Here is a 17,204-nt window from a genome sequence, read left to right as displayed (position 1 = left end):
CTGCGTAAATTGGAAAAAAAGAAGAAGAAACAAAAAAGAGGGAGTGATGATTAATTGAGTGTCCAGAACAGAAGACCCCATTGTATGCCATTTCTGCTTAGCCAGTGAAAAACACTGGTTAGCATTGTTCTAAACATACTGTATTTGTACAGCTAAGGACAGCAACTCTTCTGCTTCTTGGAGTTCATTTCTTTCCTTCAGAATATTTCCAAGGTTGTTCATGGCATGTACGTATTTAGGGTTCAGCCTAAAATTTAAAATTGAAGAGATTATTATTATGTATGAGACACATTTCCGTATGCAAATTGTTAGCCCTTCATCTCTGCAGAGCATGAAAATGAATACCAAAGCATTTTCTCCTGGTTAAACATTAAAGCAATCTCAGGGTAGCTCAATAAAACAGCAAATTTTTAATACCTTACAGCTTCTCTGTAGTATTTGATTGCAGCGCTTTGATTTCCTTTGTCAGCCAGGTTTTTGCCAACGTTGTAGTGTACCTGAAAACACAGATGAACATTTTAGCAGATGCTGTAGAGTCACATATTTTATGGATTTGTGTTGCTAAAAATTATTAATAGGTACAAATAAATACAGATCCAAACAGATACAGTCAGTACTTATGTCAATAACTGCTGATTTTCTGTGGTAGGTGGATTCTCCAGGTTGGACAATATATGGAATGAAAGCTGTAAAAAACCAAAATCTTAGGAATAAATAAATCTGCTTACCTGGTCTAGCTAGTTAAGAAAGATTATTCACTTCCTGATCTTGTAAATAAGCTCATCACACTGCCCATAAGACTCTTGATATGGAGACCTCTTACCCTCCATTTCTGTTATTTGTCAGATGAATAATTCTGACTCATTCAAATCCACCACAGTAGAAGATAAACTACAACACTAAGCGTTGATTAAACTTCGCTTTTACCTCACTGTAAGCCAAGAGAAATCTGATATAAACTGACCTAAATATATAAACTGATATAAACTGATATAAACTAACAACCATTTCTCACCACTCAAAAGACCCAACTATTTTTGTTTCACTTTAACAACACATACCAAACAGCATTTCTGAAACAAACAAACAAACAAACCTTGACAGCATGTTGGAGGCCCTGCCTGTTATATGCAGTTGAAAATAAGGGAAAGGTCTAGAGTTTCAGGATAACTACAGAGCAAATCCCTATGATTTGGATTTATGATAAGGATTCGATAGGAATTTCAGGATATTCATTTCAAATCCTATTTTAAGTCTACTGCCAGAAAACTACATTACCTGGTCAAAGGAATACTCAAGTTTAGAAATAAAAGTATTGTGAACACTAACTGCTCAAAATAGACTTCTCTGCAACTCGATCAGAATTCATGCTTTAAATTGCCTTACTATTTGAAATCAAAATGTATATACCACATCTAAAAAAAACTTATACAGTATAATTATTTCCACACCACAAAAATCTTATTTAAATCTCTTTAAAGAACACTATGCAGAAATTATTTTGATTGAAATACATAATGATAGGTTTGTAATAAATTTAGGTAGCTCTAATTCACCGTAAACATTCAGAAAAGGATTTCTGTCTCATGTGTCCAAAGTTTAAATTCTCACTGTGTTTGGCACAACACCTGGGTCCCACTGATCCAGCACACACAGTTATGTTTGAACTCAATCGTTACAGCATTTTGTTGTTGAATACCATTTCTACATGACTGCAACTATACAGTACCATGCCACCAACAAATCAAGTTAAAATCATATTTCATGCTTTCTAAAATAAGTGAAAAAGTAGTTTCATTGGTTTTAAAGATAGTAAAAATGCTGTGAGGCTTACTAAGCATTCACAGAAGCAGCTCCTCAGGCTGTAAGATATAAAACAGCACACAGATTCAGCAACTCATAAAAGCAGTTCTATCACAGCTTCCAAGGAAAAAAATAAAATAAAATATTCAGACATTTCCTTCATGCATTCAGAAAAAATATGACAAGGTCTACTCCTAACAAGCAACAGGATGGGACGTTTATATCAAGGCACAGACATTTATAAAAGTCAATTCACTGTGATAAAAAAAAAATAGCATAGCTTTCAAAGGGTCATTAAAGTAAAATAATACACCCCAAAGATGTTGCCCAGGACTGAGTGTTATTTGCATCTCCTCAAGAAATTTTTCAGCACATTATAACAGCATTCTTAGGAAACTGGATGGCTTTGATTACACATGCAGTGAAGTTTACAGATTCAAAATCTATTCAGAGATATTTAGGTTATTAAACTTTGCTGCACTTCCAGATAAAAGATAACTTTTAGCAAAACAGAAAGAAATAAAGGAAGCCAACTAAGGCTATGCTAACCAGATTCAGTTTGTTTCTCTAAAGTTTTACAAATGTCTTTTTCTTCACGCTGCTCATTTTGAAGACATCATAAGCATTACTGCAAGAAGGAATTTGATTAAAGACGGAAGACAGAGCATATGAGAAAAAAAAAACAACAACTGTGTACACCACCCACTCAGTCTTAGAAACATATGTTTCAGTTGTCTTGTGTTAGGAGTCAGTCAGCATTTCACTTTCAGACTCTATTTTTGCCTCAGTTTCTTACAGTGCAGAACTCCCTGTAGTCCATTTCTATCTAAAAGAGCAGCAAAAAGCATATTCTTCTCATGTAAATCGGTTTATTTAGCTTGCAGAAAGCCAAAAGATATCAATTCTTTCAAGTCAGAACGTCAAACGAAACATTAAGTGCACGTTTTGTGAACTGAATTAGGATGATCTATTACAGTATTAAAACAGATAACAAAGCTATTTAAATAAACTACTGCTTATTAAAACAATCTGGTTTTTTTTTTTTTCCTCTCCATGATTTCTTCTATCCTCAGATAGTGTTCTATCCTCAGATAGTGTTTCTGTGTAAAAGGAACAATGTTTCGACAGTTTTCCAGAATATTAAGAGTTCCTTGTTGTACATGTTTCCCAGTTCCCTTCAGGAGAAATTGTACCTTAGCTCCTCTCTATATGGTGATAAAGAAGAAAGTAAGAGAAGAAAAATTACAGTACACAAACCAAAGGAAACCCTCAGACCACCATAAACTTCCAACAACAAAACAGCTTCAAAGCAAATTTGCAGGCGATAAACATGCAATAAAATCTTTATCTTAAGAACAGAATCAGGAATTGTTTCTAAGCATACAGAACCATTGGAAGGGTGCAGGTTATTCTAGTTATACGGTCACGTCTCTCACTTCCCTGGGAATTAGAGATGTCAAGATCAGCCTTTTGCCCTACTCACCTCAACCAGGTTTACAAACAACCTGTATGCCCTCTGCTAAGCACAGAGCTGTAGTTCTCTCTGATCTCTCCTACAATTCCTATCTATACAACACAGGGACACTTCCCACATATCCACAAGTGGCAGGTCAGTACGATGCTTTAAATTTAATCTCCAGAGACATGGTTCATTGGCTTTAACAGATACCACCCATGCCAACCTGGGAGAGGATTTTCCTTTCCTGATGAAACATTTAAGAACAGACATACCATTTCATTACTAAACGAGCACTAAAGATAGACATTAACTGAAAATGACATATTACATTATGCCCACTTGCTCCTTTATCAAACTTAAACAGGTAATTACATTACAGTAATAGCTCTAAAATGAACATTTCTCAGAGATGCATAACAACACCGCATTCTCTGCAGCAAAGACCATTAAGAAAGAGTGATATACTAAAAATGCCCCATGAGAAAAGTGATGTGATTTCAACAGACAGCCATGTTTGAAGTTAACATAAGCGTGGCATCATGGCCTAGCACTGTGCTCTGTGTTTGTCTGCCCTTAATACCTCAATGGGTCTAAGATGTTATTATAAGAAAATAAAAGCACTGTGTATTATTGTTAGACACACATGATGCTTGAACTCTTACTTACACTTACTCAAGTGTTTAAATGTGCATACACATTAAAATGAGATAGAAAAAAAGAAAAAAAAAGAACCCATTTTCCCTGTACAAAATCATCATTAATATCAAACTAATTTCTTGTTCCATCCCCGCCCTATTTCCTGCCTCAAACCAGTATAGGAAGAAACTGAAATGCAGTATCATCTAGGAAATACATGTAGTGCTCAGCTGGAGCACTGATTATCGACTATGTTATTCTCTCTTCCTCACTGCTTATAATCACCTTTTCAACAAATATGAACATTTGCTGAAAAGGATGGAAGCAGCTCACAGATGTCAAAATTTGTACAGAAACACACAGATGCTTCTGTTCAATGCTAGCTTTTCTTCCATCAAACACTCTTCTCTTTCCTCTGCTACAGAAATTATGTTTTCTAAATAAAACAATGCTTTCTTTCTTTTTTTTTTGATCTCTTTGTTTGTGCAGCTAGTATCTTCTAAGGGTTCTTCTGCATTACTACACTCATATACAAAGCACATATACTCATATTATGACATCTAAGACGTTATCCATGCAACAAAACACCAGTTAACCTCTAAAAATATAACCGACAGCATTTAAGGTATCCTTTTCAAAAGATAAACCCCTTTTAATATCCAACATAGAATTCTCAATATCTAAAGGAAGTTCTCTCTAGATCTGCTTCACAAAACCTTAAAAGGCCATCAATCGTGTCCTGATGCAAAGAAGTTTTACAAGGCTTTTTTAAAAAAAATAGAGAAAATAGCCTTAAAAAAATCTGTTGTTCATTTTCAGTATGAGAACAGACTGTCTTTGACAAACTTGTCCCCCTGATAAAAACAGTTTGCATGAAGCATCAGGAACAAAGCTACAGAATTACAGAATTGTAGGGGCTGGAAGGGACCTCTGGAGATCACTGAGTCCAACCCCTCCTCCTAAAGCAGGCCCCCTACAGCAGGCTGCACAGGTTGGTGTCCAGGCAGGTCTTGAATATCTCCAGAGGAGACTCCACAACTTCCCTGGGCAGCCTGTTCCAGTGCTCTGTCACCCTCACTGTGAAGAAGTTCCTTTGTATATTGGTACAGAACTTCCTATGCTCACCACCCTTAGTAGCTCAAGGCAGACTAGTTAGCAGTGCATTCTGTTCAGAATGCCATAACTCCCTTGCTAAGTATTACAGAAATGCTGCTACTTAAGTGAATTAAAAAACAACAACAACAAAAACCCAACAAGTTTATTAAATTACATGCTGCAAAGGGAAAAAAAAACAAACTTAGTACTAAATAGAATGTACAGACTATGTACAGATTGTTAACAATTTACAATCATTTAAATTATTTCCAAATCTACGGAAAAAAAAAAGGTCAGTCACTGTGGCTGCTATTTTCCATATATTTCATTACATTATTGCACCTTTATTTATATAATCAATTAAAAGTAGTCATCAAAAATAGGCACTGTCTGTGAATTCTTAAAAACTGTCACAGCTTTCCAGAAAACAAGAAAAAGCAACTTGGCATTTTGAACAGTAACTTATTGCAGAAAACACCAGTGAGATGAGCATCTTCAGGACAGGAATATTCTTTAAAATTGAAAGAGAACAGCATATAACAACATCAGAGAGTGAGAAGCAATACAATGATGCCTAGAGATGGTGAATGGCACTAGGACAGGGGCAAAATCTCACAACCTTATGTATACACAACTGAGGTAGTTCTGAGACCTTTCAGTGGAGAGAAATACACAGAACAAGGTGCAGTCCTTCTGCCCTGCATCAATCAAGTAGCTCAAGATGATGACAAACCACGTGATAAAAGGGACAGTTTCTCCTCTCCAGATATAAAGGAAACCTGACTTGCTCAGATGTAGATGTGTAAACCTAAGGGGATGAGTACCAAGCCAGTAATCTGATATGCTCAAACTGCAGTTAGGGTTTCATCATAGCCTGTAATCAGATATTCTAGTTCTTCAACAAAGCACTTATGGATTAGCTTGCAACACACTGGCATCAATGAAAAGACTCAATTATATCCATTGAGTCTTTCCTAAGCCACTAGCACTGAATTATTTGAAACTGATGAACTACCTGTAACATGTCACCATCAGAAAAGAGCTTATGTAACTGTTTACAAAATTTGCTTTAGTAGAGACAAGACTGGCCTGGTTCTAACTCACACTAGTCCATTCCATCACTGAGCTCAAGGAATTCCATGAATCTATACTGTATGAAAAAATGTGGTGATATTAAATATAGATACCTGCACCTCCTGCTTGTCTAGGCAAAATACTGCCATATGTATATACTGCTTCAGTCTATGAATCTTTCAACCCAGCTTAAACACAGGACCAAGCAAGAGCGACATACTCCTGGACATTGCTCTAACATTCTTTTTTCTCTTTCTCGCAAATAAATAAATGCACATGCGTACGTACATTTAAAATAGATAACATACACTTTTCTGTATTGTGAACTTTAAAAAATAAATCAAAAATCTTTGCATCCTCATTATGGTACCTGATTACTTCCAATACATATCAAAATTACTGGGCCATGTCTATCATTAATTTCACCTTCTTGAGCCAGATACGTCCATCACTCAAGGGGTAGATTTGCTACTATGCCAGAGAATTTGATTTATTGCAGTTTCCATATCTCTGTCTAAGAGAGATGTTTAAGGAATGTGAGTGTGAAACTAAAGAAGGCAACATTGTAGCTACTTGTTACTTAGAATTATGTTAAATTTACCTTACACTGCTCCCAGACAATTTGGAACTGAGAAGAGCTGTACTAAAAAAGCTGCAGGTCTCATTGGTATTTGGGAGACAGCTGGAGATTTTGGAACCCTGCTACAAAATGGAATTAAAGCATGACCACTTAACATAAATCAAAGATGTTCTGAGAAAAGTAGAAATATTATCATCTGCATTCCATCTTTTGGTCTGAGTCATTCTGCCACTGAAATAAAGGGGCCAATGAAGAGTGCTGTGGAACTAGTTTTAAAGGAAGTCTGCAATTTCTTGACAACAACAGAAGACTAAAATAGAACATAGTTCCAACTTTTACATTTATCTTCGCTAAAATTGACTAGATGTAGCTAATCCATTATGAAAAAAAAAAAGACACTGGCTCTTACAAATGGGTTCTCTATTGTTCTTGGCTAGTCAAGTTCCCTAATACCGCAACTTCAAAGTTACTCATTAAAGAAGTCTGGAATGTGAGTCTATAAAAACCTTCCTGTTCACATCCTCATGCTTGCTATTTGTGCAAGCTGTCACTAGTATCAATACAGCCCAGGCATGTCTACATAGCCTAGTGTTGACAAACACAAGCTCGTTTTCCCTGTACACTCATTGGCTTTGAACCAGCTGCATTAGTTCAGTAGCTTGCACACAGCTTATCGGCTCAAGCACAGCACTGTGCAAACACAGCTACACAGCTTCCCAGCCAGACATGGCTGCTGTCCAAGGACCTTGGAGCAGAGGCAAAGAGTGTAGATCTGTCTAAAGCACTCGTACCATAGCAGATGGATAGAACTACACACAAAAAAAGCAGACTGCATTTGCTCCATTTACAGTATGTACTTGTCATTCAGCAGACAAGATATACTGAAGTCATACTAGAAGAGAGGATGGTTACTTACCACTGCCACTGTAAAATACAATAGCTCTTTTCCTATGTATCGAAATCCAAAATTGTTTTAAGACATAACTATGTTGTAAATATTGACCATCAATGCTTTTTAGATATCACCTCGGCACGTTTCTATTCCAGTAGATGCTAAATTTGTCATTCTCTTCACAAAGTTCAGCATTCACAGGTATCTGTTTAAATTCTGTATCTTGATCTGTATTTTCTATATTCAACTTCAGACTACAGAAATCTAATTTTGCAAAACATCCATGTGTTGTTATTAGCAAGCTGTTGATTCCATTCCCAGGCTTACTGAAGATAGTCTGTTCTAAAATTCAGACAACATCAAGGCTATGTGGTATAGTCCAATAGATCCCAGCCTCAGCTATTTAAGAACTACTGCAGAGCTCACCTCTGCAGGCAGGCTAGATTCAGTCTACTATACCAAACACTGATGTTCATTCAGTGCAATGAAACATCAATCCCACCCCTGCCTTTTTCTCTCACTAAGTCCTGAAAGGAATATTGCAGTTTTCCTTAATGTCTGTGTCTGAAGCCTAGCTCATTCAGCCACTGTAAAAGAGAAGCAGGAGCAAAGATTTTATTCTGTCTTGCAGACACACAGATAACGTTTCTTTCTGCCTTAGCTGTGTTGGTTATATATACCACTGGAAGGATTCTAAAAATCAAAGTATAGAAATTATTTAGATGAGAACACTGCAACCTAAACTCTCTCAGATATTTTGCTGTAATAATCTGCAATTGTATAATCAATTCTTTTAAGAGATTTTTTTGACACATGATTTGACTAAATGCCCTTTCCTGGAGTATAGTCCCCCTTCTTTTCTCCCTCCCCATCCCCATTCCCCAAGTTCTGAATTACAACTGAAGATAATACTAAACTGTAATTTTTGCTGTCTGCTATTTCAATTGAGTTAATACCATCATTTAAGGTGTCTGATAATGTCATACTCCTGGCCCAGTGAAAATTGTGAGGTCTACTATACCCACAACACACTGACTACACATAAGACTGCCTTCATTTCAAAATTCAAAGCATTTTTTGAAAACACAAAGAAAGAAAAAAGGTTAAAACTGACTTACTTTTGCATTGAGAGGGCATACAGACAGTGCACTCCTAAAAAGCTGTTCTTCTGACCTCCACTGACTGCTGCGGAGTGCACAGCGCATAATGTTCATCAGTAAGATTCCAAGTACTGCCACAGCAAGAATTTTCTTAACGAAAGAGAGACAAGTTAAGAATCAAATCACTCAATTGAAGCACTTCATCATCAGCTTTGCTGATTGTTTTGATGGTACCTTTTTCTTGGCTTGCTTACTCAAGAGACTAAATCCATATGTAAACAGAATGCAATAGCCAATACTGGGGAGGTAGATGACTCTCTCTGCAACAACAAATCCTACACGGAAGAATAGGTTGCTTGCAGGAAGAAAAGGGATAATAAGAAATCCAAGTCCCAGTGTAAGAATTCTGCAAACAAGAAACAAGATTATCAGATTAGCCATAAAGCTTAATAAAATTTTTTCACTTAACATACAATATTTATTTTAAAAAAGCTAGGAAAAAAGTGCAAATGGAGCAGGGCATTCAAAAGCAGCATTTGGGAACCACATTAAAAAGTCAGATTAGGCTTCAGTAAGATTTTGACACTTCACTCTATTATGCACTTTTAAAATCTTAGCTATAATTACCAGTAAAGCAAACTTCATGCTTCAAAACTGCAAAATAATCCCATTAAGTATTAATTATGTAATATCTATTTAAAATATACAGGTAAGAGAGCTAATGATGAAAGCTACCTGTCTGGTTTTGGAATTAATAAGACCACAAAAAAGGGAAAAATATACAGGTCACTTAAAGAAATAACTTAGATATGTTTCCAACTGAGAGCACTGTTTTTTTTTTCCTCCCCCTAACAACAAGATTAATAGAATAGAATTGTGTTTAACCACACACAGTCTACATCTACACTCCTTCCACAGTCAGTGGAGAGAGGCATTTCATCTTCCTTGCTTTAGGTATCTATATCAGGAATGAGCAACCCTCAGCAGGTAACTAAGGAAGACAGAGAACTTAGACAACTGAGAAAACTGAGACAAGGTACCTTACAGAAAGGATCCTTACGAAGGATTAATGAACACCACATCTGTGTCAGGCCATGGGCATGGTTGTTGTGTACTCAAATTTATTGCAACTAAATCTCTATACTGTAATGTATACAACAAACCTACAGTAAGGAACTTGTTAGTTTTCTTTTCTCCCCTCTCAGTGTCCATGGCCTTCACTATTTGGTTTTTACTTTTTACTAAAAAATGGTTCAGCAATATTGGCTTCATTTTTTTTTTTTCTAGAGAATACGATGACACTTATAACAAGATTCAACTCCTCTCCAAAATGATTTCAGTTGTACAAATTACAAATCAGTACAGAAATAAAGAAAAGGAAGGTTAGTCTTTGAAGAGACAAGCAAAGAAATGAAGTTACAGAATACCTCAGAAAGAAAATGGAAACATTCAGTACTTTGAAAAAAAAGGATGATCTCATTGTGACTGAGCTGCTAAAAAATGTGAAGGAGCTGAGAATTAATTATACATAAAATCCAAGGAAACAGAAAAGCTAACAAAAATTAAGCTGAAATCCTCAAGTGAGACAGCATAGTTAACAATATAAATATATTTTTAGTTTCTTTTGGTAAAGTACAAATCATTTCTTCAGTAGATACAGTGGGTCAGTATTTTATTTATTAATTGTGTGACTAGCATTTGTACCTCCTGTCAAGGCACATCTCTCCTTTTCATTATTAAGAGAGGGGATTAAAAGAGATGATGACTTAGAAAAAGTGATGTCAACAACACACTGCTCTGTTCTGAACACAGATTACTTCTTACCACCTACAGTGCCATTTCAGGAGAAGAATAAAGCAGCCATCCATATTTCCCCCTCCAAGTGTTTCCCACTAGTCAGTGTACAGTGATGGACCCAAATTGGGATAAAATTGTAATGACAGCTATAAATATTTATTTGAACTGCATTTGCTAGACACTGGTTCCACTGAATTGTTAAAATTATCGGTACTGGATTTAACAAAATAATACTGTACTCAAGTTGTCCAGCCATTTAAAATTCATCACTGTCTCTTACCTTCTCTTATAGCTGTCTTCTGAGCACAGAGCTTGGCATATCAGGCCAATTAGGCAGAACCAAAGTGCTGCTAGTGCAATTATCCTCCAGTCACTGACGGATTTAATGAGGGGTATGCAACCCATTGACCAATCAAAGCACAGCCACCAGGGACACAACAGCAACCATGCATTCAGCGAATAGTAGTAATTATAGTTTATAGCCTGTCAGTCAAAAAGAAAACAAACATTTATTTGATACTAAACTTAAGTGTGAGGGGAAGAAACTTCAGTTCTTTTCTACCATTTTTGTTATTGCAAAACATTGCTTATAAAACAGGCCTTAAATCCTTAAATTCTGTTAGGTTGCATCTAGCTGTAGACCATATATGTTACAGCTGTGAAATTAACTTTTTTTTTTTAAATACAGCTGTGAGGCTCTCCTCAGAGAAGAGAAACAGTTCTATACTGTACAATCAACATCCACTTGCAGAAAGAATTTCTCACATCAGAAGAAAATGCCAAAAAACAACATCCTCATCTCCAAAACCCAGACTTAATAAAGTTAGAAGCATACAGCCAAAACATACTCCAAATGCACCAGACCAGAACTTTATGCTATTTTCTTCAATTGTAAAGATGAAGAGTCAAATACAGTATGTGGAAAAATAACGAAATGCAGCAAAAGCTAACTGCTGGCAAGCATGAAAAAAGTAGTGAATAAATGGAAACATTCAGTGTGTGCAGCACATACTAAATTGAATGCAAAGAATATTCAAGGTGTAGGTTTAAAAAAAAAAAACAAAACAGTGGCAGAAAATCACAAAGCACAAGGGAAGTGATTCATTACACATCTCACAACATAAAGATTGCCCATTTTGTTTCTTTAAAACACAAAATAAAATTTAATTAGCTGACCAAGACAAAAGTCCTAAGCATGTCAGAAAAAAAATAATAAAAATCAGCATCATAACTTACTCTCACAAACAAACTATCTGCAAATGAAGCTGGATTGTCTACTTCAGTAAAAGCTGGTGGCCCTGTGCCCATAATCCTCCAGCGTATATAAAGTATACCAGCCCCTCCAGACATCAGAAGAGTTATTCTGAAAAGCAGCCCCTTTCTTAGCAGACCAGCACTCTACAGAAAAGAAAGAAAGAAAGAAAAAGCATTTAAAAACAAATACTTTCTTCTTCTCCTTATTATACTCACATCCTTTTGGCCACCCATTTCAGAGAAGTTATTAATCGACATTTGCCTTACTTTCGCAGTTACAAGTCAAACTTCACTATAGTGTCTCTCTAACTCCCTGTGTTACAGCGTTGTAGGACTCTCTTAAAGCTTCCTAAAACCTGATGGTTGAAATTAATCTAAGCAGCCTCAATAAGTCCTAAGAGAAGCAGACTGAAGGCAAGAGTTTCTCCGAAATTAGGGGTCATCTGAACCACTTCCTTCTCTGTTGAACATATCTGAAGATGAAAACATTGATAAACAGTAGATTTTTACATGAAGGTGTTGACTGGATCCTGAGAAATGTGGTCACATGATCTGAAGTATTAGCTTTCCTTTATCCGTATCTTTCTCCTTTAGCCTGATATGCTTTAAATACTGTATTCCCTTTAAAAACTAGTTATACATGATCTGTTCTCTGTGTCCTCCATAACAGCTAGCATGCTGCTTATTACCATCTATGATTGAAATACACTGATTAGCAAGCATCACCATAATTACTTATGAATCAATACTAGCTTTTTCTGAAAACTATGAAAAAAAAGTCTTATTGAGCAAGAGATCTAGCAGTGTCCTGGCTGAAGGTATTTATTCTCTAAAATGATGGAAAAGTTAAGTTTCAAAGAGATACTCAGATGAGTTTTTAATATTTGTAGCTGACAGTGGAGTCATCATAAAATATTTAGTTAAATGCATACGGAAATAAGTTTGTAATGGTGAATTTATATAAGCTAGCCTTTGTGCTCAGATGACTATTTCCAATTTGCACATCAGTAACAGAAGTCATTACAATGAGGATTCAAGCAAATCATTGCTAAATACTTTTCTTTTTTTTTTTTTTTTTTTGGAAAAAAATTGTGTTGTGAAGGAAGGAAAACTGCATTGTGACAATTTATATGTCTTATTACAAAGTAATTACACTAAAAGTGTTATCCCAGGCTTAATTTCATTTAATGGCACACACACCTTCCAAAAGGCCACACTTCACAAACCACAAAATCTCTTAGTAAGCAGGATTTTAGAAGTGGGAGAAGTGTTACCACATGTCTTATTGCCTTTGATTTAGAGCTTACTGAGATCTGGCATCAAACTGAAAGTAGTCTCTCAAATCAAGAGGGCAAAAAAAGCGTGCAATTAAAAATTTATGACCTGCCTTTCAACAAGACAAAACAAATGAAATTTAAATACACTTAAATGAAAAGACCTTGACGCATTTTTTTTTTTTTTAAGTTGCAGGAGCTAAAATTAATTACTTCTACGTAAAGATGATAGAGAAAAGACACATTCTATGTTTTCCTCACCCAGACAGCTTGAAGATCACAAAACAGAAGTATATTGCTTGGAGCTGTTCATGCTTAACGAGTAATTCTCCAAAAAAAGTTTGACCCTGACACATTTCCATCACTTTAATTTTGAGCTGGATCTACTTTAGTTCCGTACTACTCTAGACTCCTTCCTTTTCTTATGCTGGTTGACATTATTGTCATTATACAACTCGATTCCTCAGTATCCTTGCTTGCTGACATATTCTTGTACCTTTCATCCATTCCTTGCCCAAATCTATTGTTTCAGTTCTGAAAATTCCACTTTCACCAATTTCCCTGCAAAGATTCTTAAGAACATTGCCACACTTCATGAAGCAATTTAACAGTCCCATAGGACTTGTGCTGCTTAGAAATACGAGCAAGAGTTCTCCACAGTGAAACTACCAATCAATGTAAATTCCAATGAACATACATTCCCTTTGCCTTGCTCAAGCTTGCATGGGAGAGGCAAATGATTCAGCTGTTTAACAGTAGTGATGTTCTAGTAGTCTGTTGATCTATTTGGCTGCTATCAATTGCTAACCTCACTAACCATGACTGTTTTTGTGATTTGCTTATGATTATCATCTCTCAACAAATAATTGGTGTTAAATTCCATTTGATCCTATACCAGTTAAAGCAGTATCAGTAGAAGTAGATATTTATCCTTAGTATCTATCAGAGCTTGAATAGTTCTACTTTCAAATCTCCAATCCACTATAAATTGTCTCCTGGTTGGTAATTCATATGCTAAAGAAAAGAGTACAATATTTTAGTAGAGTTGGGAAATGGGACATAATAATATTTTTACGTTATTTTTCTAATGTCTATTTAAGCATCTCATGAATCTGAATAAATAGCTCTACCTATGCAGACTAAGTTGTGTTTAATAACCACTTCAGGAGTTCTATTGCTTCTGTAGAACTTGTAGCATCAGGCAGCTCGTCCACAACAGTTTTAAGATACTGACATGAGAACCTGTAGAAAGGCTTTTTGTCTTCAATGCATTTCTAATGTAATACCATTATTACTCACATTGCTGCAAAGATTTAACTGCACAATTGACTTACTTAGCTGGCTGAAAATCCCTAATTTTTCTTTAATTCTCAGCAACAACAAAACTGACAGAAGTTCTCTCTCTTTCTCTTGGTACATGATTGACCAGCAAGAATGAACAAAACCTCTAAGGACTCACCTCCATTAACTTGTCCTTACGTAGTAATTTTTGAATGAACTCCAAAATATTTAACTTGTTAATCACCAGTGCATCAAACACTGCATTCAAACCCTAAACAACCAAAAAAAAAAAAAAAAATTAAAAAAGGTAAATAAAAAGTAAGATGAAGTAGCTACCCAAAAAAACAATTAAAAAAAAATACATCTTATATTCCACTTCTACATTTTACATCTTATTCCTGATTCCAAACAAGTGAATAACAGATATGTTGCTAATAAGATGGCAGAATGAGAAATTAAGAACCTGAGCTCAGATGAGTGGAACATCACACTATTGTAACAGATAGGCTTTTGCTATATCCAATAATGTTGCAGGGACACCATGTACCAGCAAACTATGCCCCATATGGTTACAACAGTTTCAAACTACTTATCTGTTCTCAGACTGCTTTCCCAAACATTCTGCAGTGTAAACACAACAGTCAAAAGGCATGGCTTATATTAAGGTGAAGTTTCTTTAAGTCTTTTACACACACACACACACACACACATTTTTGAGCAGCATGGTATCTTTTGACTTCCAGCTGTCAAAAATATTATTTTTTTGAAGATAAATTGATTGTCACAACAACCAAAGGCTCAGAGATTTATCAGGCTTGCTTTTTTTGCAATTACATCAACACATACACTGGAAGTTGCTGAAAAAAATGAGAAGTTCTATATCAGCCACTACACATAAAGCTGAAGTATAAGTACTGCTCTTCAGGACTGTACTTTTTTGTTTCCTTGGGTGGAATGTGCATAAAATAGATCCAGAGGTAATTCTTTTGAGGTCAATGAGGTAATTCTGTTGAGGTCAATGTTAAAGTACAACTTCAACATCCAAGCAATCACCAACCATGACAATTCATGAATACTTAGTCTACATCCCATTACCTTTGGAAATTACGTCAATAAACTAAATGGAAAAAAGTAGTCAGTAAAAATAGTATCAGGCAAGGAAGGAGTTAGAACAAAGAGGAACCACCATAGGGAAAAGCGAGGAGATAGGTTGGACTGTGGCATGGTTTTACATAGAGAGGTCAGCTGGCAATTACAAGGCTTTTGTATCAATTACATGGAGATTAATAACGTAAGAATCCAACTGAAAAATACATTCAGCCTAGAAGCAATCTTTTTAATATATGATTTATCCTTTCATCCCTTTGACCCTTGTCCCTTAACACAAGAATAAATACCATCATCTTAGCAATGCAAATAAATCCTAGCAAACGAATAAAAAAATCCAGATCAATACAAATTCTGTGTCTTCTAACTCAAATAATTACAGAATCACAAGTCAGAGGGATTGGAAGGGACCTCTGGATCATAGTCCAATCCCCCTGCTAAAATGGATTTTCAAGAGTAAGTTACACAGAAAAGTATCTAGGCAGGTTTTGAATATCTGAAGAGAAGAGTCCACAGCCTTTCTGGGAAGCTGTTCCAGTGCTCTGTCACCCTCAAAATCAAGTTTTTCCTTGTATTCAGGTGGAACTTCATCTGTTTCAGGTTGCGTGTTACCTCTTCTCCTGTTGCTGGACACCACCAAAAAGCCTGACCCCATCCATTTGACTCTTGCCCATTAGATATTTACACATATTGATCAGATCCTAGTCTTTTCCAGTCTGAACAGCCTCAGGTTTCTCAGCCTTTCTTCATAAGGGAGATACTCACGGCCCTGAATCATCTTTGTGGCTTTTTGCTGGACTGCCTCCCGAAGTTCCTTGTTTGTTTGTTTGTTTGTTTGTTTTGAACTGAGGAGCCCAGTCCTGGTTACAGTACTCCAGATGTGGCTCACCAGGGCAGAATAGAGGGGGTGAAAACCTCCCTTGACCTGCTGGCCATGTTCTTTTCAATGTACCCCAGGATACCATTGGCTTTCCTGGCTACCAGGGCATACTGCTGGCTCATGGCCAACGTGTTGTCCACCAGAACACCCAGGCCACTCTCTGCAGCAGGTCAGCCCCTAATCTGTACCGATGTGTGTAGTTATTCTTCCCCAAGTGTAGGACTCCACACCTGCCCTTGTTGAACCTCATCAGCTATGCCCAGTTCTCCATCTTGTCTAGGTCTCGCTGAATAGCAGCACAGCCTTCTAGTGTGCCAGCCACTCCTCCCAGATTAGTATCATCAGTAAACTTGCCCTTCATACAAGTCATTGATGAAGATGCTGAACAAGACCAGACCTAGTACTGACCTCTGGGGAATGCTGCTAGCTACAGGGCTCCAGCTAGACCCTGTGCCACTGATCACAACACTCTGAATTCTGTCAGTTATCCAGTTCTCAAGTCACCTCACTGCTCACTCATCTATCCCACACTTCCTAAGCTTAACTGCAAGGATGTTTTGGGAAACAGTGTCAGAAGTCAAGGTACACAACATCCATTGCTCTTCCTTCATCCACTCAGCTGGTCGTGACATCACAGAAGGCTATCAGGTTAGTGAAGCCATGTTGACTATTCCTGATAATCTTCTTTTCTTTGACTTCATTGGAGATGACATCAGGAATAAGCTGCTCCATTACCTTCCCAGGGACAGAGGAAAGGCTGGCTGGTCTGCAGTTTCTTGGCTCCTCTTTCTTGTCCTTCTAGACATTGGCTTTCCTCCAGTCCTCAGGCACCACTTCAATTCTCTGTGACCTTACAAAGATAATAAGAGAGCAGAATGGCAAACATTTCTGCCAGTTCCTTCAGCACATGGGTGCATTCCATTGGGGTCCATGGATTTGTATATGTCTAGTTTCCCTGCATGACCCCTGACC

General features: G+C 36.7%; 1 protein-coding gene across 2 annotated transcripts in view; it reads right to left on the bottom strand.

The window, feature by feature from the left end:
• Nucleotides 1–17,204, bottom strand: part of TMTC4 (transmembrane O-mannosyltransferase targeting cadherins 4) — a 56,166-nt gene that overhangs the window by 11,922 nt on the left and 27,040 nt on the right. For both annotated transcript variants that reach the window (XM_048933193.1, XM_048933194.1), the window contains exons 7-13: nucleotides 14,424–14,516; nucleotides 11,673–11,834; nucleotides 10,717–10,919; nucleotides 8,874–9,045; nucleotides 8,658–8,789; nucleotides 418–497; nucleotides 140–247 (exon numbers count right to left, since the gene is read on the bottom strand). In XM_048933193.1, coding sequence (XP_048789150.1) covers nucleotides 140–247; nucleotides 418–497; nucleotides 8,658–8,789; nucleotides 8,874–9,045; nucleotides 10,717–10,919; nucleotides 11,673–11,834; nucleotides 14,424–14,516 — 950 coding nt within the window. The remainder of the gene's footprint in view (nucleotides 1–139; nucleotides 248–417; nucleotides 498–8,657; nucleotides 8,790–8,873; nucleotides 9,046–10,716; nucleotides 10,920–11,672; nucleotides 11,835–14,423; nucleotides 14,517–17,204) is intronic.

The sequence above is a fragment of the Lagopus muta genome, chromosome 1, assembly GCF_023343835.1.
Source record: "Lagopus muta isolate bLagMut1 chromosome 1, bLagMut1 primary, whole genome shotgun sequence".
Classification (NCBI taxonomy): domain Eukaryota; kingdom Metazoa; phylum Chordata; class Aves; order Galliformes; family Phasianidae; genus Lagopus; species Lagopus muta.
Note: the sequence above shows the minus strand (reverse complement) of the source record. Positions and strands in the feature narration are given on the sequence as shown.